This window comes from Calcarisporiella thermophila (assembly GCF_041956535.1).
Source record: "Calcarisporiella thermophila strain CBS 279.70 unplaced genomic scaffold VTP21scaffold_13, whole genome shotgun sequence".
NCBI classification, from domain to species: Eukaryota; Fungi; Calcarisporiellomycota; class Calcarisporiellomycetes; order Calcarisporiellales; family Calcarisporiellaceae; genus Calcarisporiella; species Calcarisporiella thermophila.
Window position 1 is genome coordinate 493,406 of NW_027192203.1, and position 26,548 is coordinate 519,953.

General features: G+C 42.8%; 11 protein-coding genes across 11 annotated transcripts; 7 read left to right on the forward strand and 4 right to left on the reverse strand.

The window, feature by feature from the left end:
- Positions 1 to 496: 496 nt before the first annotated feature.
- Positions 497 to 3,809, reverse strand: VTP21DRAFT_2121 (uncharacterized protein; the record flags this gene model as incomplete). Its single annotated transcript, XM_069392282.1, has 9 exons — positions 497 to 1,928; positions 1,986 to 2,074; positions 2,132 to 2,219; positions 2,290 to 2,435; positions 2,513 to 2,881; positions 2,988 to 3,073; positions 3,149 to 3,356; positions 3,416 to 3,557; positions 3,622 to 3,809. The coding sequence occupies 9 exons, from the start codon at positions 3,807 to 3,809 to the stop codon at positions 497 to 499; spliced, it is 2,748 nt and encodes a 915-aa protein (XP_069250698.1).
- Positions 3,810 to 4,036: 227 nt separating this feature from the next.
- Positions 4,037 to 5,019, forward strand: VTP21DRAFT_2122 (uncharacterized protein; the record flags this gene model as incomplete). Its single annotated transcript, XM_069392283.1, has 5 exons — positions 4,037 to 4,195; positions 4,264 to 4,437; positions 4,501 to 4,537; positions 4,604 to 4,825; positions 4,886 to 5,019. The coding sequence occupies 5 exons, from the start codon at positions 4,037 to 4,039 to the stop codon at positions 5,017 to 5,019; spliced, it is 726 nt and encodes a 241-aa protein (XP_069250699.1).
- A 229-nt stretch (positions 5,020 to 5,248) lies between these two features.
- VTP21DRAFT_2123 (uncharacterized protein) lies at positions 5,249 to 5,710 on the reverse strand (the record flags this gene model as incomplete). The annotated part of the gene is made up of 2 exons (XM_069392284.1): positions 5,249 to 5,469; positions 5,632 to 5,710. The coding sequence occupies 2 exons, from the start codon at positions 5,708 to 5,710 to the stop codon at positions 5,249 to 5,251; spliced, it is 300 nt and encodes a 99-aa protein (XP_069250700.1).
- A 152-nt stretch (positions 5,711 to 5,862) lies between these two features.
- On the forward strand, positions 5,863 to 7,066 carry VTP21DRAFT_2124 (uncharacterized protein; the record flags this gene model as incomplete). The annotated part of the gene is made up of 4 exons (XM_069392285.1): positions 5,863 to 6,089; positions 6,177 to 6,189; positions 6,256 to 6,723; positions 6,797 to 7,066. 4 exons carry the CDS (start codon positions 5,863 to 5,865, stop codon positions 7,064 to 7,066), a joined length of 978 nt encoding a protein of 325 aa, XP_069250701.1.
- Positions 7,067 to 7,665: 599 nt separating this feature from the next.
- Positions 7,666 to 9,150, reverse strand: VTP21DRAFT_2125 (uncharacterized protein; the record flags this gene model as incomplete). The annotated part of the gene is made up of 5 exons (XM_069392286.1): positions 7,666 to 8,126; positions 8,188 to 8,309; positions 8,374 to 8,522; positions 8,579 to 8,736; positions 8,796 to 9,150. The coding sequence occupies 5 exons, from the start codon at positions 9,148 to 9,150 to the stop codon at positions 7,666 to 7,668; spliced, it is 1,245 nt and encodes a 414-aa protein (XP_069250702.1).
- A 1,087-nt stretch (positions 9,151 to 10,237) lies between these two features.
- On the forward strand, positions 10,238 to 10,676 carry VTP21DRAFT_2126 (uncharacterized protein; the record flags this gene model as incomplete). The annotated part of the gene is made up of 3 exons (XM_069392287.1): positions 10,238 to 10,253; positions 10,378 to 10,546; positions 10,619 to 10,676. 3 exons carry the CDS (start codon positions 10,238 to 10,240, stop codon positions 10,674 to 10,676), a joined length of 243 nt encoding a protein of 80 aa, XP_069250703.1.
- Positions 10,677 to 12,119: 1,443 nt separating this feature from the next.
- On the forward strand, positions 12,120 to 13,304 carry VTP21DRAFT_2127 (uncharacterized protein; the record flags this gene model as incomplete). The annotated part of the gene is made up of 1 exon (XM_069392288.1): positions 12,120 to 13,304. One exon carries the CDS (start codon positions 12,120 to 12,122, stop codon positions 13,302 to 13,304), a length of 1,185 nt encoding a protein of 394 aa, XP_069250704.1.
- Positions 13,305 to 14,968: 1,664 nt separating this feature from the next.
- On the forward strand, positions 14,969 to 17,938 carry VTP21DRAFT_2128 (uncharacterized protein; the record flags this gene model as incomplete). Its single annotated transcript, XM_069392289.1, has 9 exons — positions 14,969 to 15,546; positions 15,620 to 15,841; positions 15,912 to 15,939; positions 16,000 to 16,170; positions 16,227 to 16,379; positions 16,450 to 16,717; positions 16,784 to 17,004; positions 17,079 to 17,492; positions 17,558 to 17,938. The coding sequence occupies 9 exons, from the start codon at positions 14,969 to 14,971 to the stop codon at positions 17,936 to 17,938; spliced, it is 2,436 nt and encodes an 811-aa protein (XP_069250705.1).
- Positions 17,939 to 18,729: 791 nt separating this feature from the next.
- On the reverse strand, positions 18,730 to 22,967 carry VTP21DRAFT_2129 (DNA-directed RNA polymerase II subunit RPB2; the record flags this gene model as incomplete). Its single annotated transcript, XM_069392290.1, has 8 exons — positions 18,730 to 21,337; positions 21,405 to 21,469; positions 21,570 to 21,764; positions 21,824 to 22,024; positions 22,095 to 22,341; positions 22,427 to 22,539; positions 22,633 to 22,838; positions 22,937 to 22,967. The coding sequence occupies 8 exons, from the start codon at positions 22,965 to 22,967 to the stop codon at positions 18,730 to 18,732; spliced, it is 3,666 nt and encodes a 1,221-aa protein (XP_069250706.1).
- A 511-nt stretch (positions 22,968 to 23,478) lies between these two features.
- On the forward strand, positions 23,479 to 24,433 carry VTP21DRAFT_2130 (uncharacterized protein; the record flags this gene model as incomplete). The annotated part of the gene is made up of 4 exons (XM_069392292.1): positions 23,479 to 23,725; positions 23,802 to 24,027; positions 24,092 to 24,179; positions 24,257 to 24,433. 4 exons carry the CDS (start codon positions 23,479 to 23,481, stop codon positions 24,431 to 24,433), a joined length of 738 nt encoding a protein of 245 aa, XP_069250707.1.
- A 405-nt stretch (positions 24,434 to 24,838) lies between these two features.
- Positions 24,839 to 25,161, forward strand: VTP21DRAFT_2131 (uncharacterized protein; the record flags this gene model as incomplete). The annotated part of the gene is made up of 2 exons (XM_069392293.1): positions 24,839 to 24,895; positions 24,973 to 25,161. 2 exons carry the CDS (start codon positions 24,839 to 24,841, stop codon positions 25,159 to 25,161), a joined length of 246 nt encoding a protein of 81 aa, XP_069250708.1.
- Positions 25,162 to 26,548: the final 1,387 nt, after the last annotated feature.

The following is a 26,548-nucleotide window of genomic DNA, read 5'->3' on the forward strand; positions in this document are numbered from 1 at the left end:
ACGTTGCTAGTTCATTCATTGCCTGATTAATCTGTAGGACCCCTTTATGTTTCGCCCTTAGCAATAGCTTTTTCTCATTACTATTTCTGATGGATTCAGAGTTTTTGATAAAGCATTAAACTTGATATATCAATTTGGTATCCATCATCATATCGACGATATCTTCTCATACAAAATTTTTCATTGATTGACTTAAGAGATTTTTCCCGAAACATTATTGGAATTCCAGGTTATAAGTGATTTGTTATTGCATAATACTTCAAATCCTCTTGACCTATTCTTTCCATTTGATGATTCAATATTATTTAGAAAAATCATGGCAGTCCATCTTGCTGTTTTGGAATACATGGTTTTTAAGAGTCTCAAAACATTTTCACTACGAATGAAAACATCTGAAAATAGCAAAGAATTTTTGAATATTGTCATCAAAGATTACATTCAAATATATAACTCTAATGATGTTTGAAAAATAGAAAATAAAGCAGAATAATATTTTTTAGTAGAAGTTAGCATGCTGATAGTGATGCGAATCTTCCGAGAATTCTCTTGCTCCAGTATATGTCCGAGCCCCTACAGTCTGCTCGTCCCCACTGAATATTGACCGAAAAAATAGAAAAATCATCCAACATATTCCCAAGAATACTAGATTCGGAACGGCAGCAAACCATCGTAAGCGAAAGCGGAATCGGTCGAGTACCGGAGGTACCGCAATTCCATATTCTCGAGACCAAAAGGCGAGGAACTGTTCATATTGCCTGTTGAGAAGCTCCTCCAATTTGGCAAGCAATTGAACCAGCAGCTCAATCTCATAGGATTTGACAATCTCACGCGATCGGTCGGAAACGGCAAAGTGGACCTCGTGTGGACTACGCTTGGGAGGAAGCCGTCTAGTCGCTGCATCTCTACCTTTCCTAGAGGTGCTCGCCCCAGCTGACGAACCCTCTTTTTCTCCAGTTTCGAAGCTCAGTCCGGATTGCATAGCGCTACTTGTTCGCTTTCCTAAAGGATTGGCATAGACAGCTAAAGCAACATCTCCAGGGATACAGAGCGCTCCTGCATATAACTCAATTAAGTCCTGGTATTCTGCAACAAGCCGTTCAGTGCCGGTAATCATTCGTTTTCTCTCCTCTGCATCCTCGAAGGCGCTGCGTATCATATTCACTACCGTATTCCAAATATGGGTCAGCTGCGATCTATTGGTGACCATTGAATCCGTCGTGGATGAGGGAGCAAAGGAAGATTTGTCTTGTAATTCCTGGAGCCTCTGCCTATATACTTGTAAAACCTTTCCTATTGTCCCGAAAGCTTCAAAGACCACCGCACGATCCTCCTCTAAAAATAGCATCTCAGTAGGCCATGTGCCCTCCCATGCGAGTAAACGCCCTCGCATAACGGTCAAAAATCTCTTAATATTCTCGCGTATTGTCGCCCATTCATTTTGGTTTAGATAGTTGTGCGACGCTACTGCCGATGACTCCGCTTGGGGAGAAGGCAATGATGCGTATGAACTTGCGTTTAGTAGCGGAGCGAGGCTCGAGGTTCGTGCGGGTGGCCGGTTATCCTTCACTAGCAGAGAGAGTGGGGTTCTTCTTGATATTGGGTCTGCGGTGAGTGGGGGATTCCATGCCCGTTTATACAATCTTGCTTCCTCCTCACTATAGCCCACAATCCGTTCATAATTGTGAAGAATGAGTGCATGCTCAGCGTGCGCCAAAATTTCAACTACCCCACGCGTATAGTAAACCTCAAGAACTTGTGCCATTATCCGGAATTCAGGAGAGAGTGTGAATTTGGTAGAAGCAGAATGAAAGGGAGAAGCAGTGGAGCGTGTCGGAGCAATGCTGTTGTAGGTGAAGCGGGCAGCTCGTTCAAGAAAACTATTTAGAAGCGTCGTATAAAAAGGAAAATTGTCCAGAACAAAAGGAATCCTAGTGACACCAATAGGTTAGGAAATGAATACACAACAAAAAGAAAAAAATATATACCATGAGGAGGTTTCGAAAAGAGTTTGTGAACTATCTTTCGTATTATCTTTTTTCCACGGCGATAACCAGGTAGTCCATAGCTCAGAGATCTAGATGGGATATTGTTAGCAAATGAATATTTAAAGAGGCATATATATCGAGCTTACATATGAGAATGAATTGTCCTTTGGCCAATGTTGCATTGCGAGTCTTAAGAATGAGTACAATCGTGGCTGAATTGCTTGATATGCACTCCTATAATCAAGTGAATTACTCGTTTTAAAAAAGGGAGATCGATAATATCATAAAAGGAAAAACGCTATACTTTTTCACAAACATTTCCAAGCTAAAGTTACTTGTCATGCTAATCGACCCTGATTCCTCGAAACAAGTTCGTAGATCGCTTGTGCTCAAGTGTTTAATTACTTGGGAAATGCAATGAACAAGCTGTGATGATGGTTGTACGTAAGGCTGAGTGAAAGCAAAAGAAAGGTTGTTTCAATATTATTATAGACACTACTACAAGAAAATTTTTTGGAATAAATTACCCGCAAAGCAGACGCACCAGCACCTTGGTATTCATTCTGATTTAACCATAGTTCTGCAATAGCTCCTGCAAAAAAATCTGCTACTGCTAATAGCCGATCGGGCGCCATCCCTGCCTTGCTTGGTCTTGCCGAACTCAATGGCATAAAATGGTTCAAGTAATTACGCAGTAAATCAGCATAAACTCCCTCAGCAAGCATACGAAATTGACTCTGTTGTGATGCGGTTGGTACGTTGGAAGAGGACGAGTTGGTGCCCCTAAGCTTAGGGAGATGCTGTCTGAGAGCAACCGAGCTAGTATAATTATGCGAAGTTGAGAGGTCAGGTGAAGTAGACGTAATAGCACGAAGTTGACTGCTTGAAGTTTTCTCCTAAAGGCAAAAAAAAAATTAATATAATAAATAGACGCCAGAACACGGCATTCCAAGTATAAACAGCAAGCACACAATAGCAAAATGAAATATTCACTCTACATACAGCTCCATATTGTGGACGATTGTCATTTGCAGGAGTATCGAAAGCCATAGCGAAGAGAAAAACAAACAGGTAGTATTCCAATATATCTAACAAATCGAGCATTTGATCAGTAAAAACAGCGTAATAAAAACAAAAATATAAACCATAAGTTAGATAATTACTTAAAACTAAAATAGCACCGCTTGAGCTTGACGTAGGAGTAGAAGAAAAGGTGGTAGGGTTGGTTTGGCTTAACGAGGAGGGTATGGCCCCAATCCCTGTTGAGAGCTGTTCGTTCCTTCGCTCTACGCTTGCAGAGCGAACTCGATTCCGGTAGACATTAGGGAGGGCAAGGAAATCGCCTGTATTGAGCTGGGCTTGTGTGTGTGACTAAAAAATATATAATGAATTCTACTGCCCCTTTTTAAAGTTGGCTGAAAATTATATACCGGAAGCTTTTCTGGTTGAATATCGTATATAGTCCCGTTATTCATGAGCTTTAACATCGCCTTAACAAATACCCCATCCGTTTTGAGAAGATCATAGAGTGCTTTCTCTTCTTTAGGGGTCATCCTCCTGTGCAGCCAGCCCCTGGAAACAAAGCATACGGTTATACTATGCAAAACTTGATATCAATCATAGTAACTTTTCTCACCTTTTATCCGAAGTCCCCAGAAAATATGAACAGAGGGTAGGCAGGAACATCGAAAATGTGTTGGCATAATGTGCACTGTAATCAACCCCTAAAATCTCACTCTGGAGGAACTCTGTGAGCCGCGCACATGAGTCGATAATATTTGTCGCGGACACTAGATCCTCAGGCTTTGTGATTGGAGGCGACATATCGGTTGAAAACAATTGAGATCAAGCCACAACTTCTCCTTTTCTTCAGAAATGAGAAGAATTAGAAAGAGAATACTAATCTTCAACAGTAATTCTTCGATAGAGTTCGCGAGGAATATATTAACGCGACTAACCATGTGTTTTTAGCCCAGTGGTGGCTTGTTATATAGAGCAGTCAAAAGAAGCAATTTGATTAACGGGCTGAATCGTTAACTGATCTCTACACTATGCCCATAATTGAACCGATCGAGACCTCGCCTGAAGTCAAACCGACTTCCACAGCTGATGAAACTGCTAAAAAATTAGATGATTTGTCTCTCAACGATGAAGCTACTTTTGAAGAGTGCATCAATACGAATCTTGAGCCAACGCCTGAAGAGAAAAAAGTACGCTCATGGCTTGTATCCATAAGTTCAAAATTGACCAAGCTTTAATTCATATAATCATGCTGTAGGTATTATTGGAGAAATCCGAAAATCTTAAAGCGAAAGGAAATCGTTTGTTCGCGGAAGGAAAATATACAGAGGCCATTGAGGTATATGAGAATGCGTTGGACATTTGCCCCGAAGATTATGCGACTGAAAGAGCTGTATATTTTGGAAATATGGGGGCATGTTTTATGAAATTGGTGAGAGCTCAGTACATGACTAATTTTCTTTTCATTTTGATTAATCCAAAGTTAACTATCTAGGATGAATATAAAAAAGCTGTTGAAATGTGTGATAGAGGTATATTTCTGTGATATTTATTTCTCTATCTGGTTATTTATCTACTAACATTTTTTACATGAGAAGCTCTCGAATTGAATGATAAATATACTAAAGCGCTTTTGCGTCGTGCGCAGGCCAACGAAAAACTAGGAAATCTCGGGGGTCTAATGGCTGCGCTTGAAGATTATAAAAAATTAAAGGAAATTTCAGACATACCTTCCCATCAACAAACTTGCCTACAAGCAATACAGCGTCTTCCCCCGCGAATTCAGGTACAACAAGAAAAAGAGAAGCAGGAAATGCTTGGTATGCTACTTTAGTTTATTTCTTATCTCGATATACTATTAATCGCTTCCCTAATTCCAGGTAAACTTAAAGATCTCGGTAACACTATTCTTGGCAAGTTTGGATTATCAACAGATAATTTCAAACTGCAACAAGATCCTAACACGGGCGGATATTCAGTAAATTTTGTGAGTGGGGGCTCATCACAGCAATAGGCAGAGGCAATTAGAATATTAGTTGAAAACCTGTCTTTTTATCCCGCAATGGGTTCTTAAATATCCATTAATATATTAGACATGTAATGTATTTAGATTTCTCTATTCTTTTCGTTTTTCAACAAGCCACCCTTTTCTATCAATCGATTATAAAATAATACCCATGACATTTATATAGGATTTAGATTATAAAATGTTTGCAATACATCCAGCTTTGTATATATAGAAGTTACGATCTATATCCAGCCTTTGCTTTTCTTCCGGCATCCATTGGTGCAGCGGCTGCATTGTGTTCTGGTTCAGCGGCAGTAGCCCGCTGAGGTGCCTGCTCTGCGGGTACCTTTGCGATATCGCCTCCGACGAGTGTGAATTTTCCAGGATTTCCAAGCAATTGATTCATGTCCTGATCCTGAAGGCCAATTGTCTCCACAGGCAAGAGTTGCGCTTGTACTGCCACCAGAAGAGTAGCAAGCAGGAGTGTGGAGGATAAGCGAGGCATATTAAAGTTAACGTGTCAAGGCCAAAGCAAAGTGAAAGAAAAAAGAGAGATTTAATAGAGAGAGCTATGAATGAAGAACAAAAATTTTCTCTAACCGCGACAGATATATATACGTTTGGGGTCATGCGCGTGCTTGAGTATCGATATTCGGGAAATACGTTCTTCACGAAGAATTTCTTCGCAAAATTCCATTGAAAGATTGAAAAATGTGGCTTAGCATACCGGTCCTCCAAACGCCCGGTAAGTTTCGATATAGAGAACTGATTAGAAAAGAATGACGAGATCTTGAGATCTCACGCCTTTCCTTCAAGTTTTTCTAATCACTTCAATTTCGCATTACAACCATGTCACATTTAGGCGATGAGAATAACCACTTGGATTTTGATGATATGGACGATGACAAGAAGGATTTTGCTATTGATGAAGAGGCCGATGACGGTTATTTAGATCTTCGAGGCCTAGAGCCTAAAGTGTGGTTGGTCAAGGTGCCAACGTTTCTTGCCGATTCTTGGGCTCCTCATCTAGAAGAAGAAGGTAAAACGCTTGGACGGGTTCGGATATACAGTGACGGGTAAATATTATACTCTCATTCTAACAAATACATTATTATATGCTAATGAGTTTCTGTAAATTTTTTGGTGGAATTCTGTATACTCAGTCCTGCTAGTGAGGTGAGATTTGTGTGATTACCTCACATTTCCTCTTGATCTCAACTTTATCTAAAAATAATCCAATAGCCTCAAATCTCTATCGTTCTCAACGACGAACTGACTACTGATAAAGTTCCTCGTGAGTATAAACTTCGGGTAGTCGATGCGAATGTAACGCGTAAATATGTTTTCACTGAGGATGAGAAGGGAAGCGCTGCCCTAGCAGGCACTGTACACCATGAATGCACTGTCACGCCAGTTACAGACCAGTCATACACCCATATTCTACAACGTCGTACCTTGAATGCAGATAATCCACGCCGTTCCGTCCAGCTTCTATCAGATACAGATAGAAGGGGAACTTTCCTTGCTCCTGGGGCGGCTGGAAATGCGCTTGGAGTCAATACATTTATTAAGCCGAAACCGAAGCCAACTCAAGAGGCGAAGGCAACTAGGATTGCAAGACACGACCTTTTGGATATGCTCTTTAAGGCATTTGAAAGATATCGGTATTGGTCATTTAAAGGTTTAATAGAATATACGAAGCAGCCGGCGGTAACTTTTAATTTTGAAATATAATAATTTATTTATTTAATTACGCTAATTTATCATGTTACCAATCCGTTAGGCATATCTGAAAGAAATAATTAACGAAATATGTGTGCTCAATAAGAAAGGAGCATTCAATGCAATGTATGAGTTGAAAGAGGAGTTTCGTTCAGGCAAGATGGCTACCGAGGGAGCTGAACCCGGCTCAGCGGCCAGCAGAATGAGGTTGGGAATTGAAAATGGTAATCAGGCTGGTACAGACGCAGAAGGTGATGAAGGTGACGAGGATGACGCGGAGGATGTGGATGATGAGGATGTGGATATGGATATGGACGTGAAAATGGAGTGATATGCGTAGTCGAAATATTTTTATATACTATGAGCTGAAATATTTTTATATACTCTCACTTTATTTGTTCTTATTGTACATTAATTCCTCTTATATTAAGAGAAAAAAAAAGAAGAAAAGAAAAGATTGAGGTGCACAAGCACCTTACGAGGAGCCGATTGGGAGACTCGGTTCTAGATCAGTTCTACATATATTTTTTCCCCTTTTTTATGAACCATGAAAGTAAAAGCATTATTCACACCATTGCTTAGAGAAAAAGCTGAATATATTTGTGCTATATTGGTATTACACACAAAAATCACAATTCAATACATAATCTAAACATGGTGCCCCCAAGTAAATGTTGGGGCTGTTTAGGAGTTATATTGAGAATCTATGTATAAAGCATATTATGCTCGATGTCAGATCAATTTTAATAAACTTGCTATGTTGGCTTTCATTGATAAAATTGTCTGTTTTTTCCTACTCTAGTTCATTCCCGCCTTTTGATTGTGAATATATGGTTGTTTATATTTTTCTTAGAGAAAGGGGGTCCTCAAAACCAACCATGTTTTTGGGCTATATCAATAAATAGATGTGTATAATACAAGCCATTGGCTCTATTCTATAACTGCAGCTGTCATCTCGGTTTTTCTCTCCGGTAGTACTCTATCAGGATAATCTCTAAAACAAGGAACCCCCGGATTCACACGTCCATCCTCCAGTTTCTCGCCTAATTCATCTTGAACAACCTCCAAGCACCATTTCTCTCCGCATGTATGCGAAAGTCGCTGTTTGCAGGCGTCGCATTGGACAAAAAGCAGATTACATGCTGCGTTTCGACAATTCGACATCACATCACATGGAGCACCACAAGAATAGCAACGCCCAAGGACTTCGTCAGTTATTGGCTCGCCCAATCGCTTATCGAAGGTGAAATTTTTTCCATGGTAGAGCGATTGAAGACCAGGCTGAGAACGAACATAATTTCCATAAGCAGTGATACCTCCACGCAGCATCCGGACATTCTCAAATCCCTTAGATCGAAGAATTGCGCCAGCTTTCGAACAGCGGATACCTCCTAATGAATGCATTGATGGGTCAAACTCCGTAATATTTTGACAATTCAGAATACCATATACCTGTGCAATACATATATATCTCTTCGCCCTCTTTGCCTTTACAGATTTCCTCCATGGCTTTGATCCCATCTCTGAATGTCGCTACCTTTGGTCTGATTGCCCCTTCAAAATGGCCAATATCACTTTTGGTGGAAGTACTAGGATTAATAGATAGCGAGAGAACTTTACAAAAGATAAAACACCCACCTCTCATACTGATTTCTCATGTCAATTAAAATCGGTTTTCGGCCCTTCTCATGGGAAGACTTAATTTCTTTGTGCCACTGTTCTGGATTGAGGTATATAGGTTGTTTCTTAATGTCATAAGATCCCTGGGCAAGACCGTCTGCAACCACCTATAGAATTGTGTTAGTAAGAATAATAATGAACTTGATGGAAACTAAAAGTTTACCTGATGTCTTACTCGTACATGCAGCTTTTTAAAAGCTTTTTCGTGAGATGTCGCATAATTAAATACCAAATTATCAAAGTATTTTGCGAGAGCTCCATCGCAATATTCCCGCAATTTTTCGACAGCAAGGGTAGGGCAAGAGATCTGAGCATTAATACCTACCATAATATTTAGTAAATCTCTAGACCTTCGATGGCTCGATAACAAAGTCGCTTACCTTCTTCAGCAATATAAATTCGGCCAACCACACCCATAGATTCCAAGTCTGATAGCATTTGTAACCGGAGAGAGGGAAGTATGTCAGCTGGGAGCGAGGCGAATTGATAAAAAGAAATGTTGCGATAGTCATGCTTCAGAGGTGCCGTGACGGTTGAAGTAAATCTGCAATGGTCTACGCATTTGTAGGGATTCGACTCTCCATGGATACGTTGAAGAGGCAAAATATGTCTAAAGTTGGATGGATTGTTTAGATTAAAAGAAGAGCCAACAAGTCGGCGCGAGGACCGAATTAAAAAGGATGAAGATGGATGTCGCAAAGGACGTAGTAATGGAGTAAGTCTCGAGAGAGACATTGGTATATTAATCAGTTATGAAACGAGCCTTAAGTTGATAGTATACTTTTATAAACATTATAACAGTCACTTAATTTGGCGTGACTGACTGCTAAATTAAATCGAATGTACTATAATAGCACACATAAACCTAGATGATATGCCAAAGAAACGTGCTTGATGAAACAAGCAATTGATAAACGCTACAAAGGTAAAACAAAAGATCCCAATTCAATTCATAAATCCTCGGTATATGAGAATGGTTTAGCGCTAGTATGAGTAACTTCGTGAACAGTTTATGTATTAGGCTTGAGGCCGACGCAAGTGTATATGGAGATCAAGCCACTGTACACTTTCCGGATGATATTTAACTGTTCCTGATATAATGGGAGGGCCCTCTCATAGCCGACTTAGATTACGAGGTCGCTTAATAAGTCAATATATAAATTCAATAATAATAAGCTTCGAGCTTTCCTCCTCATCAGACAATGCCTCCATTATTTGCTAGAAATCGTTCGAGTAGTTAGAACTCTAAAATTAGTTAGCCACAGTCAAACGATACTTTAAGTTGTGTAGTTGTGAATATTTGAGTGATTCAAGTGTGAGAAGAAATCGTGATATCTCGGTGAAGAGCACCGTCATATTTATAGTGGCAATATTTCATCAAAAGTGGATACCATAAAAGAATCCACAAGAATTTGAAAAAACTAAAAAAGAAAATAGATTCTAAGAGCTCATCTTTAAAAAAAAGAATGCCATTTCGGCGCTTTTGGCAAAAACGCAACCATCTCTCTCAGAGAACTAATTGGCCCTCACGAGTTCTCACCATTGCAACCAGCGATGGAGTGATATCTCATGAAATGAGATATACCCCTGATCCCGGTCGCTCGAGAACAAGGATGATACGTGGGTTTCTCATCAGGGAGAGTCGTCGATAAACATACAGAAGATATGTTTACCTACAAGGAAAAATCCAGGTGAGTGAACGTGTTTAAAAACACTACTTGCTACGTCATCAATTTTATTTACCGATTCTCGAATAACTCAACAACACTCCTTCAGGGGATCAAAGCGATCGCAAAAGTAATCTTCCACACGACCCTCCACAATGGCCGATGCACCAGGTAATCGAAAATAAAGAAAAGAAGACATTTCCCTAATAATTCTGCTCTACTTTTCTTCAACTGATACATTATTTAATTTCATCTGCTTGTTACTAAAACAATTCTATCGCATTCTAATCTCCAGAAATGAAAGCTACTCAAAAGGAGATGGCTGATGCACGCCTTCCTCTTGCATATCGGGACTACTGTGCACATCTATTAATCCCATTAAACAAATGTCGCACGGAGACACTGTACATGCCATGGAAATGTGTGGATGAGAGACATGCTTATGAAAAATGCCAGTACGATGAGTAAGCTTCCACTCCCTTATCATACATGAACTTCCAGGCGACACTTATAACTAATATTATTCACGCATATAGCTACATGCGGCGTATGAAGGCTCTAGAAAAGAAGCGTCAGGAAGAGGAAGAACAGTAGACTCGTTTATATATTTTAATTGTTCATCACATTTTTTTCATTGCTGGCTTCGATCCCTTTTGTAAAAGAATATACAAGCCAGTTTGAAATATAGTAGATTTCTTGCTACACATCCTTAATCCTTAATATCTCTTAATTTTGCACAAAGAGAAAGCACACGTGAATTGAACTAAAAATGATCAAGGAGGGAGCAACCGACTTTAATTTATTAAGTCACCTCTTCTCGATTGGAATCTACGATGAATGTCCACGTTGTGTTTGAGTTTTTATTAAGATAATCATATATGAAATTTACCCTGAAAGTATTTTCTATCATGGGCGGGCGTTACAGGAGGAGCCCGCTTCTTGGAATTAGGTCATCCCGTTTTAGAGCGTGAAAATTGAAGAGGCTGAAATAACTTAGTTTAAGTGAGCAATACTGAGGATCCACTTGTCAATAACGTTTGCCTTATTGATGCTATTAGAAGTATTCGGAAAGCCCTTAATAATTGTTCGGTAACCTACCAATTATCCTTTAAGCAAATTCTCCCATTAGGATCGAGGGAGATTTTAGAACTGTGAAGAAAGTTTAGAAGTTCACTTCTTACTTCTTATGTTTTATTTTTTTTTCAGATCGGTGTGCCTCAACAAAATCTGATCAGTTTGAATGAACTAAGCAATCCCACTCAAAGAGAGTGTCAACTTCGAATAGAAAATATTGTAAATATTAATGCATCGATGAGTTGAAGACTTGTGCAATTCAATGAAGAGTGGCATCGGCATCAATACGCTCCCGGTCCCTGCTGGGTTCTTCTCATTTGTTTTCACGTCACTCAGATCCTCTACTGCTCCATATGAAATACTTCGACTTACAGAGACGCTACCTACTGTTTCAGTTACCAGCATAACTAGAAAGCATGGCTTATCTTGTTGCACTTCTTTCACGCACGCTTACGAATGAAGGCCCGGTCGCCCTTTCAAATGATCCCATCCACCCGATAGGTGCGATCAATCCGCATTCAAAAAGACATAGCTTGAAAAGAACATGATCGGGCTACGTATGCGAATTTTTGCTTATTTGATCCTTACTTCCGAATTTCGCTCTCAGATTTTTCATTCTGTTTTTGCAACTGACTCAGATTTTTCAGTCGGATCCCAGAGCGGAGCCCGAAGCGGTGACAGAGAAAGAGTTTCCCGGTGCAAAGTGTGAAAAAGCTTATCGCTTACCGAATTGAATAGCAAAGAATGACTGGTAACGGTAAAGTCACCCAGATCAGATGTAAGCTCCTCTGAAACTTGCAAAATAGACATTCGTGATGAAAAAGATTAACTTGTTCCTAAAATCATGTATAAAAGGAACGCAATTCTCCTGCGTCTTCCCACTTTTAATTTCGCGATTTTTAATTATTCCATACCCTCCTTGGATTCCTCGCCTATATTATTTCCTATTCACGAAGAAAAAAAATGCGTCTTGCTCTCGCAATTACTCTAACTTATACCTTGGCGAACTCCATGTTTGCCTCACCTATTCCCATAAAACGGAACAACTTGGAGGCCGCCTCGTCCGAAGCTGGTGCGATACCCATCATACAGTATTGCGACGAAACGATAATGATCCAGACAGACCGATTCCCGCACTCAGCCAATATCACATTCGAGGCTGCTGGTGAATATACCAAGACAAATACGACAGACAACAGCGAGAATAGCGAGGGATGCATTCGACTCCTTGCGATCAATCCACTCGACTTGACTGCACCCGAAAACGAAGTTGCCCCATCGTTCGAGAATGTGTCATTATGTGGCCTTACGGCAAGGAACATGACTAGTAAAATTCTCCTCGAAACAACTCTGCTTGTAATAAACGGAACGGCTGCATATAAGAAAGAGGAAAAGTGTCTCGAAATATATGATGTGAGTGCAGTGGATCCGAATGTGATCAGAGCAGAGGAGATCAAGCGCACTGTAGAGGAGCTTGCTTCACGGGTCAAGTCGAAACCCGAAGAAACCAGTGAGGGTGAAAGAAATCCATCAGAGGTCAACTATGCTCAAGGTCAAAATACTGTGTCGGATATTTCATCCATTGTTACTAGCGAGCTAGAGGGCCCAAACTTCAAATTGACTTCCTCTAGCTCTAGTCCCGTCACCTCCGCTTCAGAGACGCCTTCAAAATCAAAAAAAGGAGACGAGGATCAAAAGGCTGACAGTACAAACACCCCCACGAGCACCAGTGCATCTGCAGAGGCTACTTCTGAGTCCAAGGAACCAAAACAGAATACTTCTTCGAAGAATAAGTCGGAAGTAGACGCTGAAGTAACTTCGAGCGGTAGCAAGGGATCATTCCGTGGCGATGGTACTTGGTACAACCCAAGCGATGGGATGGGCGCGTGCGGTTTCTCAACCGAGAAAACAACGGATAACGACATGGTTGCTGCTATAAGCTCTTCTCTCTACGGTCCGGGCAGCAATGGGGCTCCGAACTGTGGTCGTCACGCCACGGTTCGCGGACCGAATGGAAGTGTCACGGTTAGAATAGTTGATAAATGCCCCCCATGCTCTCATGGAGATATTGATTTGAGCCCGAGCGCGTTCAAGAAGATTGCAAACCTCAACGATGGTCGTGTGCCTGTTTCGTGGACCTTTGTGTGAATAGTGTAGAGAGGAGACAGATATTCTTATCAGATGAGCCGGCTCTTCTGAAGATTATAGAGGCGTTTTCTCTCTTTTGTAATCTAGAATAGGAAACGGTTTTCTGTATATACCTTCCTTATCCGTTCTTTATTCCATATATATATTTATTTAAAAGTATAAATCCCCCTACTTTATATCACGCATTTGTTTGTTGTTATATAGGTTTTTTTATGTCTAGTGTATTTCCTTCGCCCTTCCAATCTTTGAGTAGATTATTATGTTCTATAGTGGTAGGAATTATATGAGAATATATGTTTAATAAAGAGGATCTCCTTCATCATATTTACTGTAAGCAAATATTCCTCAAGAAGAACCGTTCAACGCAAAATCACCTCAATAGCTATGTGAACAAAATTTTGTTTACAGATAGCAATTGAGGCGACAATACAGTGTCTTGAAGCATAATGATGTAACAAAAAAGGCATTGAAAAAACAACCCAACTGAAATATATAAATTCATTGACCCAATTATTATCATTCTGCGTGATTGACCCATGAGAACTCCAATTAATACAAAAATCCAACCGGTATCGAATGCTTCAATTAATCTTTTATGCTTTTGAGCTGTAATATGGTTTGTGCGTTTACTGCAAAAAATTTCGAATTGCATAACATGCATAAGTAAATCTTGACTCCACAGAGACTTTAATATAATTTAAACCATGAAAGACTGATTGACATAATACCACTTTTGGGACAATAGCATCTCATTAGGAGGAGAGAAAAGGTGGAAACAAAGAATATTAAAGGTATACATTGCGAAGAAATAAATAAATGTAGACAATATGAATGGGAGTGTTCAATAAAACCGTCGATAGGGTTTTTTGTAGCCAATTCCATTCAAGTCTCTTTTCTAGGCTCTTCAGTTTTTGGCTTCCGTAGGTGAATAACAGCTAGATGGTAGCGTAGCTGGGCATCCGTTTGGAACTGACTGAGGCAGTAGTTGCAATAGTAGGCCATTGTGTTTCTTGATCCTCTATTATAATCGCTGAGCACCAGCGAGTGAAACGCAAATATAATAAAAAAGATAAAGAAGCTAGAAAAACGAAGAAATGAAAATAAATATAAACATAAAACACAAGTGACAAAAAAAATTGAGACGCGGAGGAGTGTCCCGCTATATATACGATGCCAGCACCCATAGCTGCATTCTCCACGTGTGGGCTCGTGGTCAATTTTACCTTATCTTGTTTTATTATTGTTATAAAATATATAAAGGGAAAGGGTGGCATTTGTCTATTACAGTTGTGGATGCACACCATGTGGCTTTCTATTTCTATGGTCACCACTGCCATTATTAACTAGGAATTTTTTATTAATTGTTTGTAGTTTTATTAGTTTGCTCAAGGGCCATTTAGAATGGAAGGAAGCGTTCGATATTTGGTAAGACATTGACATACCGGCTGAGTGGCTAACCTTCTCCCAGACGTAGTAAGGTTGGCTGGGTCAATCTGCCTGAATGCTCCTCCTCTCCTGCGGCTAAGAATTCGGCCAACCGCGCCTCAGTTAACCGCGTCACAGAATTTTGCTCTTTTTTCTACCTTTGTATTAAAATTAGACACTGAAGCAATTCAAGAGGAGCAGAAGCAGCGAGCGGGGGCCATCTCATCTATACACGAATCATGTCAGACTATTTCAGTCGTGCTGCGGCTTTCGCTCAGAATGCTGCCAAAATCTCAAAAAAGGTGTCCGAGGGCCTGGTCGAAAATGCCCGTGAACTAGGATTTGACGCGATGGCGGTTGGGGGCGGAGCGAACAGCAGTGGGAACTACTTCGATATGTCCGAGGAGAAAATGCGCAACATCAGAAGTCAACTTGACTCACGCTACGATCGCGAGAAGCTCGAGGGGCTAAAGCGCTTGATCGCAATGATTTCTAGAGGACGCGATGTTCGTGAGTTCTTCCCCAATGTCGTCAAAAATGTTGCATCGCAAAATATCGAGATCCGAAAGCTGGTGTATATCTATCTCCTGCGCTATGCAGAGCAGGAGCCTGATCTGGCTCTACTGTCTATAAACACATTCCAGAAGGATCTTACTGATCAAAATCCATTGATTCGTGCCATGGCTCTGCGTGTGATGTCTGGAATCCGTGTTCCTGTCATCAGTCCCATTGTGATGCTCGGCATTAAAAAATGTGTGAAGGATCTGTCTCCATATGTTCGTAAAACCGCCGCCCATGCAATACCCAAGCTGTTAAGGTGTTTTAGGTTTTTAATTGCGATGATGTTCTAACAAACACACTAATACGGTATTATTTTCTTACCCATTTAGCCTCGATCCTTCGCAATTAGAGCCGCTGATCGACATCATCAGCGATATGTTAAACGATAATTCTACATTTACAATAGGAAGTGTAATAATGGCATTTAATGAGGTATGCCCTGAGCGTTATGATCTCATCCATCCACATTTCCGCAAACTCTGCCGCATGCTGATTGACTGTGATGAATGGGGCCAAATCGCAACGTTAGACCTCCTTCTACGATACTCCAGGTTGGTTTTGCACAGAAATACAAATGCTTTGGATTTGGCCCATTTATTTATGTTTATCTCATATATGAAGGACACAATTCACCGACCCGAATATCAATGTATGTGCTAATTATATATGTCTTCGAAAAACTGAGGATTAACCTACGATTCTACTATAGGGGACTACTTACAGAGGTGAAACGACCAAGACAAAAAATGAAAAATCATTTTACTCTGATGAGGACGAAGAGGATTCGGACGATGAGTACGCGGACCCCCACCTATTAGACCCGGATCATGAGCTTTTACTTCGATCGTGCGCATCTCTCTTCCAGAGCCGAAATAGTGGGGTATGTTTGCCCCTGATATTGATTGTAGAATTTTGTTTAACAATTTTCCCCGTCAGGTTGTGTTATCAGTTGCCAAGGTTTTCTATCACCTAGCCCCGGATAGCGAGGCCCAAAAAATTGCAAAGCCCTTGCTTAAACTACTGCGGTCGCATCGAGAAATGCAATACGTGGTGCTAGCAAATATTGCGACAATTGCGACTGAACGCCCCGTGAGTGTCTCGATAGTGGCGATTTAGTTGGAATACATCGAATTAATGTAGGAAACTCTCTTTTAAATAGCACCTCTTTGAACCTCATCACCAGCATTTTTATGTCCGCTCTACCGATCCGCCGTTCATATACCGCCTGAAGCTTGAAATCCTTACACTTATCGCGACCGAGACAAATATCAACACTTTACTGCGCGAATTACAGGCATATGTGAAGAGTCCAAGCAAAGATTTTGTCACAGTGACTATCCAGGCTATCGGCAGGTGCGCGATGCGTGTCCCCAAGATGGCGGATACGTGCTTACATGGGCTAATGAAATTACTGTGGAGTAAAAATGGTAAATATTTTTTCCAGCCGCCTGGGATGAACCTCTTTCCCATTGCTTTTCTATTGCCTTTTACAGACGCTGTGGTTGCGGAATCGGTAGTCGTTATTAAACGACTACTTCAAATGGGTGGTGCGGAGACAGCCGGTACGATTACACAGCTTGCACGAGCGTTTGATCATATCACCGTTCCAATGGCCCGCGCAAGCATCCTATGGCTAATTGGGCAGTACGGGGAGCGACTGCCTAAAATTGGGCCTGATGTGCTGAGAAAGGCGACGAAAAATTTCATGAACGAGGTGATGGGTTTCTTTATTAGCTGAAAATCATGCAAAAATATCTTATTTCATTCATTTTTATGCGTTTTTTTTAGGCCGATGTCACAAAGCTACAAATTCTGACCCTGGCAGCCAAGCTTGTATGCCTTGAGTCAGACCAGCCAACGTTACGCCTTCTGTTCCAATATGTGCTCAATCTGGCGCGCTATGACCTTAACTATGACGTCCGCGATCGTGCACGCCTTCTAAGGGGCTTGATGCTCGACTCGCCCGCGGCTGGGGTTGAGGCTGGCGTAGTGCTTCGCGCAGAAAAAAGTGTATTACAGGCTCGATGGAAACAGATATTGCTCTCTGAGAAGGATGCCCCGGTCGTGGTGAGTCCTTCGTCGGGGCGCCAGAGATTCATGCTCGGATCACTTTCTCTAGTGTATAACCAGGAGGTGCCCGGTTATCGGCCATTGCCTGCATGGGCAACAGAAAAAACGGACAGCTCCGTACGGAATAGCAAGGTAAAGTGGACAATGGCTACTCAATATAATGCGTTATTATGGGTTTCTAACATTGGTCAACCTAGAATGAGACATGGGGAAGCCGTCCGATCGAGCGAGGCTTCGGAAGTGAAGATTTTGGCAATGTGCATGGACAGGGTGTGTATGCTGGGAGGGGAGTGGAGCAGAAAGTGGCTGTGAAGAGGGACAACGAGTATGATTTGGATGCATTCTACGAGGAGACCGAAACTGAAGAGAGCGAAGAAGAGGAGGAGACGGAAGAGGAGGACGAGGAGGAAACAGAGGAGAGCCAAGAAGAAGACGAGGAGGACGAAGACGAGGAAGACGAAGACGAGGAGGACGAAGAAGAGGAAGACGAGGATGAGGATGAGGATGAGGATGAATATGAAGAGACTGAGGAAAGCGAAGACGAGGAGGTTGCACAGCGATCAAAATTAATCAAATAATGGTTTGCTCTGGGACTTGATTACACAGATTTTTTTCTTTCGATTGTCATTTATGTGTATTATCCACTGGATTTTTCTCCCTCTCTTTTTTTTAATCGTTGACACTTTTCTATTCTTTAATGACGACTCAATTTCTTGCAGAGCAAAGTACCTGTGCGCACACACCTTAAGATAGGTTAATCCACAGTCACCTGGGACGACTTTGATGAGTGCATCCAAATTTTTGCATATAAAGTAATATTTATTTGAATGCTATATGAAAAAAAAGCACATAAACTATCAGCATATTAAGCGAAGGACATTTAGCTTAATATGCTGATAGGTGGAAATGCCAGTTTGGCAGACAAGTGGTCCTCAAAACATATTCTAATCGTATTCAAATAGTGTGAGCAAAAGGCATCTTTTACTCAAACTCGCTCATTTAAAAAGTGATTGTATGTGCCCACTGTGAAGCTGAACTTCCCCTTAGATGTGGCATATTATTAAATATTCGTCCAAGAAAAACATCAACCAATCCTGCGCAACAATATTTTCTGTATATAAAAAAAAATTAAAGCAATTGGAAGTGGAACAGAAGAAATCTAATAAAGTTTTTTTATATTTTTCTGCATGTGGCAAAATAAAAAAAAATATAAAAGTGGAAAATAAGACAACTTTAAAGAAGAAAAGAAGAAAAAAAAATAACAAAACTCGCTACATTCTTTTTTTTACCACCACGAACTCTCCACAGACTGAACTCTCTAACAACACGCACGTACACATAAACAATAATAAAAAGACAACCAACCCCATTAATGTGTCAACGGCTGCATTCGATCTGTGAAGAGTCGTGGAGCGATGTTCATCGCCATAAGTTCCTGGAACAAAAGTTTGCATGCATACGGGATCAAGAGCTGCGACACCTGTGTTTTGTTTCGGCATGCCCGGCACTCGAAACTGTTCTTTTTCAAGTTTGCCATGGCCATTAGGCCGCACAAATCGCATACATGGATTCGGTATGCGTCCGAGGCGTCATACAAACGCTCGCGAAGGAACTGCGCCGCACCATGGGAGATCATACAGTCGCGCTCCATCTCACCAAATCGAAGCCCACCATCACGGGACCGCCCCTCGACGGGCTGGCGCGTAAGAATCTGGACGGGACCACGGGCCCGCGAGTGAATCTTGTCGTCCACCATGTGTTTCAGACGCTGGTAGTAGGTGGGTCCGAGGAACACCTGGGCCATGAGCTTGCGACCCGTGTGGCCGTTGTACATCACCTCGAATCCACGCTGCTGGTATCCGTGCTCCGCAAGAGCCTTGGAAATGGCCTCCACTGTGACATCGGTGAAGGGTGTTGCGTCACCCTCGTTGCCAGAGAGAGTGGACACCTTGCCAAGCAGACACTCGACCAAGTGCCCGATGGTCATACGGGACGGGATGGCATGCGGGTTGATGATCAGGTCGGGGGTGATTCCCTCCGCCGAGAAGGGCATATCCTCCTGCCGGTATGTGATGCCGATCGTACCCTTCTGACCGTGCCGAGAAGCGAACTTATCGCCCATTTGGGGGACACGCGTACTACGCACTCGCACCTTCACAAACTTGAGGCCCTCCTGGTTCGTCGTCACCAGCACCTGATCCACAATGCCGATCTCAGTGCTGCGCAGCGGGGTGGACACGTCCCGCCGTGTGTGTGTTTGTAGACGCTGCCCATACTCCTCCGAATCCGGAGGTATTGGCGCTGTCTTGCCGATAATGATATCGTCGCCGGCGACTCGCGTGCCGGGGGCAATCAGCCCGTCTTCCTCCAGCTTGTCGTAGGTGCCGTGCTTGAGGCGAAGGGTGTTCTCCCGCAGGGGCTTTTCAAACTCCTCCATCACCATCATGCCCACCTTCTTCTCCTGGTCCATGTATGTTTTATAGTACAGACTCCTGAACAAGCCCCGATCAATACTGCTTTGATTCATGATCACCGAATCCTCCTGGTTATAGCCGCTGTAGCACAGGATTGCCACGACGGCGTTCTGGCCAGCCGGCAACTCACGGAATCGGAGGTATTCCATGGAGCGGGTGGTCACAAGCGGCTTCTGCGGGTAGTAGAGGATGTTTGCGATCGTGTCAAAGCGCACCTGATAATTGGTCAGATACACGCCCATGGCCTGTTTACCCATGGCGGATTGATATGTGTTACGGGGAGACTGGTTGTGGTCGGGGAAGGGAATGATGCTAGCGCAGATTCCGAGGATCATACTCGGGTGAATCTCGCAGTGCGTCCATGTGTGGGAAAAGAGCGACTGCGAACTCTTTACTCTTGCCGCCAAGTCGCGCTCCACGGGTGGCACGTATCCGAGCTGCGAGTACATCCGTGACTGTGCGAGGTCCTCGGGGGTCATGCAGATCATGGCGGTCTCCTCCTCCTCAGCATCGATATATTCCACCACACCGTGGGACACGAGCTCATCCCACCGGAACCCGCCGCCATTGTCCAGGTCTCGATTCTGCAGCTCGCGCACATGCTCCTTCGTCAAAAGCAGCCGCTCATTCTCCACGATAAAGAGGGGGCGACAGCATCGGCCCGCGTCCGTGTAGAGACGCAGCTCTCTCTCTCGGATATCCCGAACCACACTCACTTCGGGGCTGATATCCACGCAGCGTCGCAGCTTTCGAAGCGTGTTCACCAGCTCGCTTGGATCCCGATGTACACCCACCCACACGCCATTCACGAAGATTTTGGTCGCATCCGGGATGCTTGTGCTCGACAACTCCTCCAAGTTCTCCATCGCCCACTCCTCCAAGAACTCGATGATCGGGGCCGCAGCACTTCCCACCGAGATGTACGCCATGAGGGCCAGATTTTTTACCAAACCACAAGCCTGTCCTTCGGGCGTTTCTGCCGGACATACCATGCCCCAGTGGGTGTTGTGCAGCTGACGGGGCTTGGCGAGCTTGCCTTCGCGACCAATGGGGGTATTACATCTACGCAAGTGAGAGAGGGTGGACGCGAATGTGTACCGATTAAGCACCTGGGAGACACCCGCCTTCGACTGCATTGCCTTTGATTGTTCGCCCCAGTTGCCAGTGGCGAGCGAGTATTTGAGACCGTTGGTGATAGTGTTGGATTTGATTGCCAGTGTAAGGTTAAACTCGCGATTTGAGTCTATGCATTTTTGCAGGTATTTGCTGACATCTTTGTTGAGCTTCCGGAACAGGGTACGGAAAAGCCCTGCCATGAGAGGCCCAGCAAGATCTAACCGCTTCTTGCCGTAGTGGTCACGATCGTCAAGCTCTCGTCGTTCCAGTGCAGCCAGCAGCAACCGATGAATCATATAGCCGAAGAAGTATGCCTTTCGAGTCTCGTTGAAATGGGTTGTGCCAACATGAGGCAACACTTCCTTCTGTAAAATATCTGAGGCGTACCTAAAATGCAGTGACGAGTTGTTAACATCAGGACGAGCTAAAGCAAATTACGGAAAAAACGACTTACTTAATACGTTTATCTCTTGTGATGCCCACAGTTGTTCCTCTCTTTCCAATGAAATCTAGCGCGCTCTAATAGGAAAAGCAAGGGAGGAAGCGTGGGGGAGAGGGGAGAAGCGATATCAGTATAAATAGACTGGCTATGGGATCAGTGAAAATGATTCGAGCATACCTCTCGGTCTTGGATGATGAATGCCTCTTCAATACAAGGCTTTAGCATGTCCAGCATTTCCATATCATTTGGATCATAACAGATGTGCTCCAATACATCGCGGTCGGCGACAATACCAAAAGCACGGAATACAATTACCACCGGAATATCTTGCCGAGAATAGGGTAGTTGTGCTCGAATGTACTGACCAGTAGACTGTAATGAAAGAGTAAGAGATGCATGACTCGATATTATTGCACTGAACTGATACTTACTCCCTTGTCAGCACTCCGTGCAAGCATCTTGATCATGAGTTGACTCGCAACCTTGGATCCCTTTTCGACAGCACTTTTTATCTCGGCTGAATATGAGTATGGAGATGGCTGTGCCTTAGCAAATACATAGACGTTGTTGGTGGCCATTCTTTCTTGTGCAATCAATACTTTTTCTGAACCACCCACGACAAAGTAACCACCCTTTTATAGCAAAATATATAAAAAAAGTCATATAAAGCCCGATATTACGAGATCTCCTAATTTGAAGTACCTGATCAAATGGGCATTCATTCAGAGAGTACAGATCTTCGTCTTGTAAGCTGTTAAGGATACAATATGTGGACCGTAACATAATGGGGACTTTGCCGATGAAGACTTTCTGTGAAGCTTCCTCCTCATCCATCGTCTCCTCGATCATGTGCATATCGCTCACATTAGTGATGCCTTGGTTTCGGGGATCATTGGGATCGGCAATCTCAACACGCTTTCTCATGTCAACATATAAGGGGGCAGCATATCTACGAGCCAATGAGCAAAAAATGAATAAAGGAGAGATGGAGAAGGGGCGGGGGGATGGGAGATCATTGGAAAAACTATACTCACGTCAGATTTCGGAGCCGTGCCTCCTGTGGGAACATGGGAGTAGTGCTCCCATCAGCTTCTGTCATGGTCGGTTTAGATAAGTAGATTTGACCAAATTCAATATGGTATCGTCTCTACAAATAGATAAAAGTGGGGGGAGAGATCAACCAACTGCCGATCTTGCCTAAAGAACATCCACAAAAGATCAAAGGAAACAAGATATTCACTGTCACATCGCCACCCTCCTGCCCAGTGTGCTGTGCGGTGCTCTGGAGCAGCAACTTGGAATTTTCGTCAACAATCTCTTGGATCGTGTTCTGCACAAATTCATCGAAGGAATCGAGCTGCTGGCGGACTAACCGTTTATCCTCAAAGAACGAGGAGATGACCGTCCAGCAGTCTTCCTGAGTGATCTCATCTTCTTCATAGTACTCTGTCAAGAGAGTGAAATAGATTTAGATTATGATCAAATATAATCGAGATCCCATTTGATCAGGATCAAACTCTCGGGGGAGAGGAGCGGTTAGCCACCTTCTGTTTGCATTTCCTGAGGATCGTGCATTTTGTGTAGATTTCACGTTTCTCTCGCGTTCTTTTGGCGCGTTCTTTTCTCTCTACCGGGAAGAAAAAAAGACCAAAAGAATCGATCGAGACGAGCTGTTGATCAAAGGGAGGAAGATGTTAAATCTGAGCTGAAGAAAAACAATAGAGTCAACGTCATAAGCTGCGCCTCATACGCGTTCGATCTTCGTGTACTTCGCGTTAATAGAGAGGAGAGGGTTCTCTTTCCCTGGATCTGTAGAACCCACCTCTCGCGATCATCACTCCTCTGACCTTGCTTTTCCCATCCCCATTCTTAGCAAGATATCTTTTTTTTTAAAAAAAAAGGGAACTACCTAGACAATACCATTGAATTGCATATTTCTTTTAGATTTGCAATCACACGCGTCAACCACTCCTTTTCCTTTTTCCTCCATCCTCTTGCCAATTCTAAACTCGACCTTCTATATCCTAATTATACTCTTCATTTCCTTATACCATAACGCAGCTTCATCTGTGCATACTCTATAACGATGCCAATACGAAGAGCTCGCGGTCCCAAATTATCTGACGGTTCAGGCCATTCGCCATCAAGCAAAGAAGGCAAACCTCCCTACTCCCCCGCCCGTGCCGACAAGGAAAATCTATATGTTGATGATAAAGCCAATGACGCGCTCGCACCGCGTACCGTTCGATTCAAAACGCCGCCCAAGAAGCCAAAGCGACTCAAGATATCCGAGGAAGAGAAAAGAGTGCTGTTGAAAAATTTAGATTTGGAAGGTACGGTCAATATAGAAAGGTTATGGTTTGGATTGAGTGCCAATTAGATTAATCGATTGATGTGTCTCCACATTAGTTGAAGATCGATGTAAGAAGCTGTCAAACTATATATCCTCTCTCTGCAATTCTATCATGATGCGAGGAGGAATAGAGATCAACCGGTATCCGGCAGCCATTCGACGCATGACCTTGCAAGAGTATTGCGATACCTACGGTGCAGATGCTAGGCGCTACTTTGAACGGCAAGCCGCTCAAAAGTACGAGAATCGATTACCCGATGTGCCAATGTCATCCAAAGCCAAGTAAGTGGAGTCAAACACATGCTATTAAAGCATCACACTTATACTAGCCTCCCTCTTCAACCAGAAAACGCATAATGGAGAATGGAAATACGGACCACGCAGCCTCGCCTCTACGTGGACGCGCAGCAGCGAACGGTCATCTTCAGGATAAGGTAAACTACTCCTCTCCCCCTCTCCACATCCGCTCAAAGCCCCGTGCTGACTAAAATCTGAATGCATCGGTTGGCAGACAAACGATGGCTCCAACATGGTGGATCAGCTTGCTCTCCTTCAAGAACAGATATCTCAGGCCATGATGACACAGGAGGGTAATGGTGCGCTGCTACAAAAGCAGTTTTCAGATCAACTGCAACAGATACAATTGCAACTAGATAGATGGAAGAACAAGATGATGCTGAACGAATAACAGGCTACAGGTGTGCTTTGTTTCCTTTCTTCTTCGCTTTCCTTTTCTTCTTTCATTTCGCCCCCATATTCTCCAGCTCTATCTCCCCTACAAGTTCCTTGTGTGTTTTTTTTATTATTTTTAATTCTATGTTTGTTCTTCTTTAGGTTTGTACTTGTAAATATTATGATATTTCTTTTCAATGGATTGCTCTCGATTACTCTCGCACTACTTGCTCTAAAATGGCCCCGCCTTTGCCTCTCTTCAAACCCAATTTTCAAAATGACGCTCTTAGGCGAAAGTGCAACGTCATCCATCGATTTTTGTAGATGTTCATCTTCCCGATATTTTTTTTTGTCTAACTACCCCGCCTTTTTCTTCCCACTCCGCCTTTGGTCTGAGTCTTCATCTTCCAATTGAAAAATCATGGAATCGCTCATCAACAAACGGAATAAAGTGGTTGATCTACAGCGTCACTATCAGGTATCTTATTCCACATCCTGTTTATTTCACGTAAGAATATCACGTCTTGATGGTAGATGCACTAATGTTACACGTAGGCGCCTAGTAAAACCCCAACCTACCTGCGTGGCCCGCGCGACCGTTTCTGGATTGGGGTCTATAGCCTAATCCTTATCCCCGGTTTCGTGGGAGGCGTGTATGGAATCTATCGGCTTTCAGTAGTAAGTGCAGCCATTATTGTCTGTAGATTGCGGATGGTGATAATAACGGATGGTATCCAATTGTAGGGCAAAAAATAGAGTACGTGAATGAATCAAAGGCAAAGAATTGATTTCGATTCTATCCGTATTTTTTTTTATTCAAAATTAAATAAAGATTAGCTTTGTTTTTATTCACAATGAGTAGCTCAAGTTTTTACAATCATAGTCGCGGAATAATTCAATTCATGAACGACGCTTCTTCTCTCTTCTTGAAATGAACAAAAATGCATCTTTAATCCAAAGCTCCGGGGCCCTTCGTAAAGACTTGCTAACGGTATCTTATATATCATCCGATTCTGCGAAGCAATTGGGTGGATATTATTATTAGATTTTAGATTCAAGGCCTCTATTATTTCCTCGTCTCTACTCGAAATCACCATGTCTTCATGGCACATGGGGGACGCCTAGAGAGCCAGATACTTTGTTTTGTGGCTATTGCTTCAGTATAACGTTGCCCATCTACAAGCGAGCTATTAGAGTGCAATTTCAGTCTTTGATTTCAGTCTGAGCATCTTAAGGGATCGATGGCAGAGACAGTACTGAACGTGTAAAGGAGGAGCAAAGAAAATGTTCCGATTAAATGACTTTATTCTCATTGAGTCACGTCGTTGACCGGCTAGCACATACGAAATATACCGTGCATGCGGCAGTTGCTTGCCTGAGGCAGGCGCATTCTATATTGATGATATTCCATAGGCTTATTGGGATTTAGTGCCTTCTCACGTATACAATTCACATTTGAAGATGATGTATTCTAAAGCAATGTGGCCTGGAGGGGTAATAGATAACTTATTGACAGCAAAGAACCGACTCTTGATCAGATCTATTATAGATGCTATATGGTCTGGCAAACTCGTGCAATTTTCCAACCTGATAATAACCTTGAGTTATATCTTAACTTTGCACCAGAAAACCAGATAAGAATCTCAAGACGGCGGCAGTTATCTCGAGCTGAATACCATTACTTGGTTCAACCCGTGGAAGGAAGCTCTTCTAACCACTCTTCCTCCTGCTTCGCCGACCATTGGAATACTTGCAAGAACCTGTAGGTTAAAGGGAGGTGGGTGGCCATCCATTTCCCCCAGCCAAACCGTGACATCATTTCCGCCAGCCATTCTCTCTGGCATCACTATGGAAAGAATGAAGAAAGAGGTCCGATGATTTCTTCTATATCCGGGAGAGGCGAATCAGGAAGAATTCTTCCGCTTGCGTGGGGGAATCCATGAGGCTGGGAGGCGCAGCTAGAAGAGGACTTGACGGCATGAGGGAGGAGGGCATTGTCGCGTGAGCATCTTTTTGCCCCATGGCTGAGATGATCCGGCTCAGCGCGACGTGCCAACACGCGGCGATTGTTTTTAATAAAGTGGCATTTAAGGTAAATGAACCCTTGATTGTGAGACAGCGGATTTGGTTC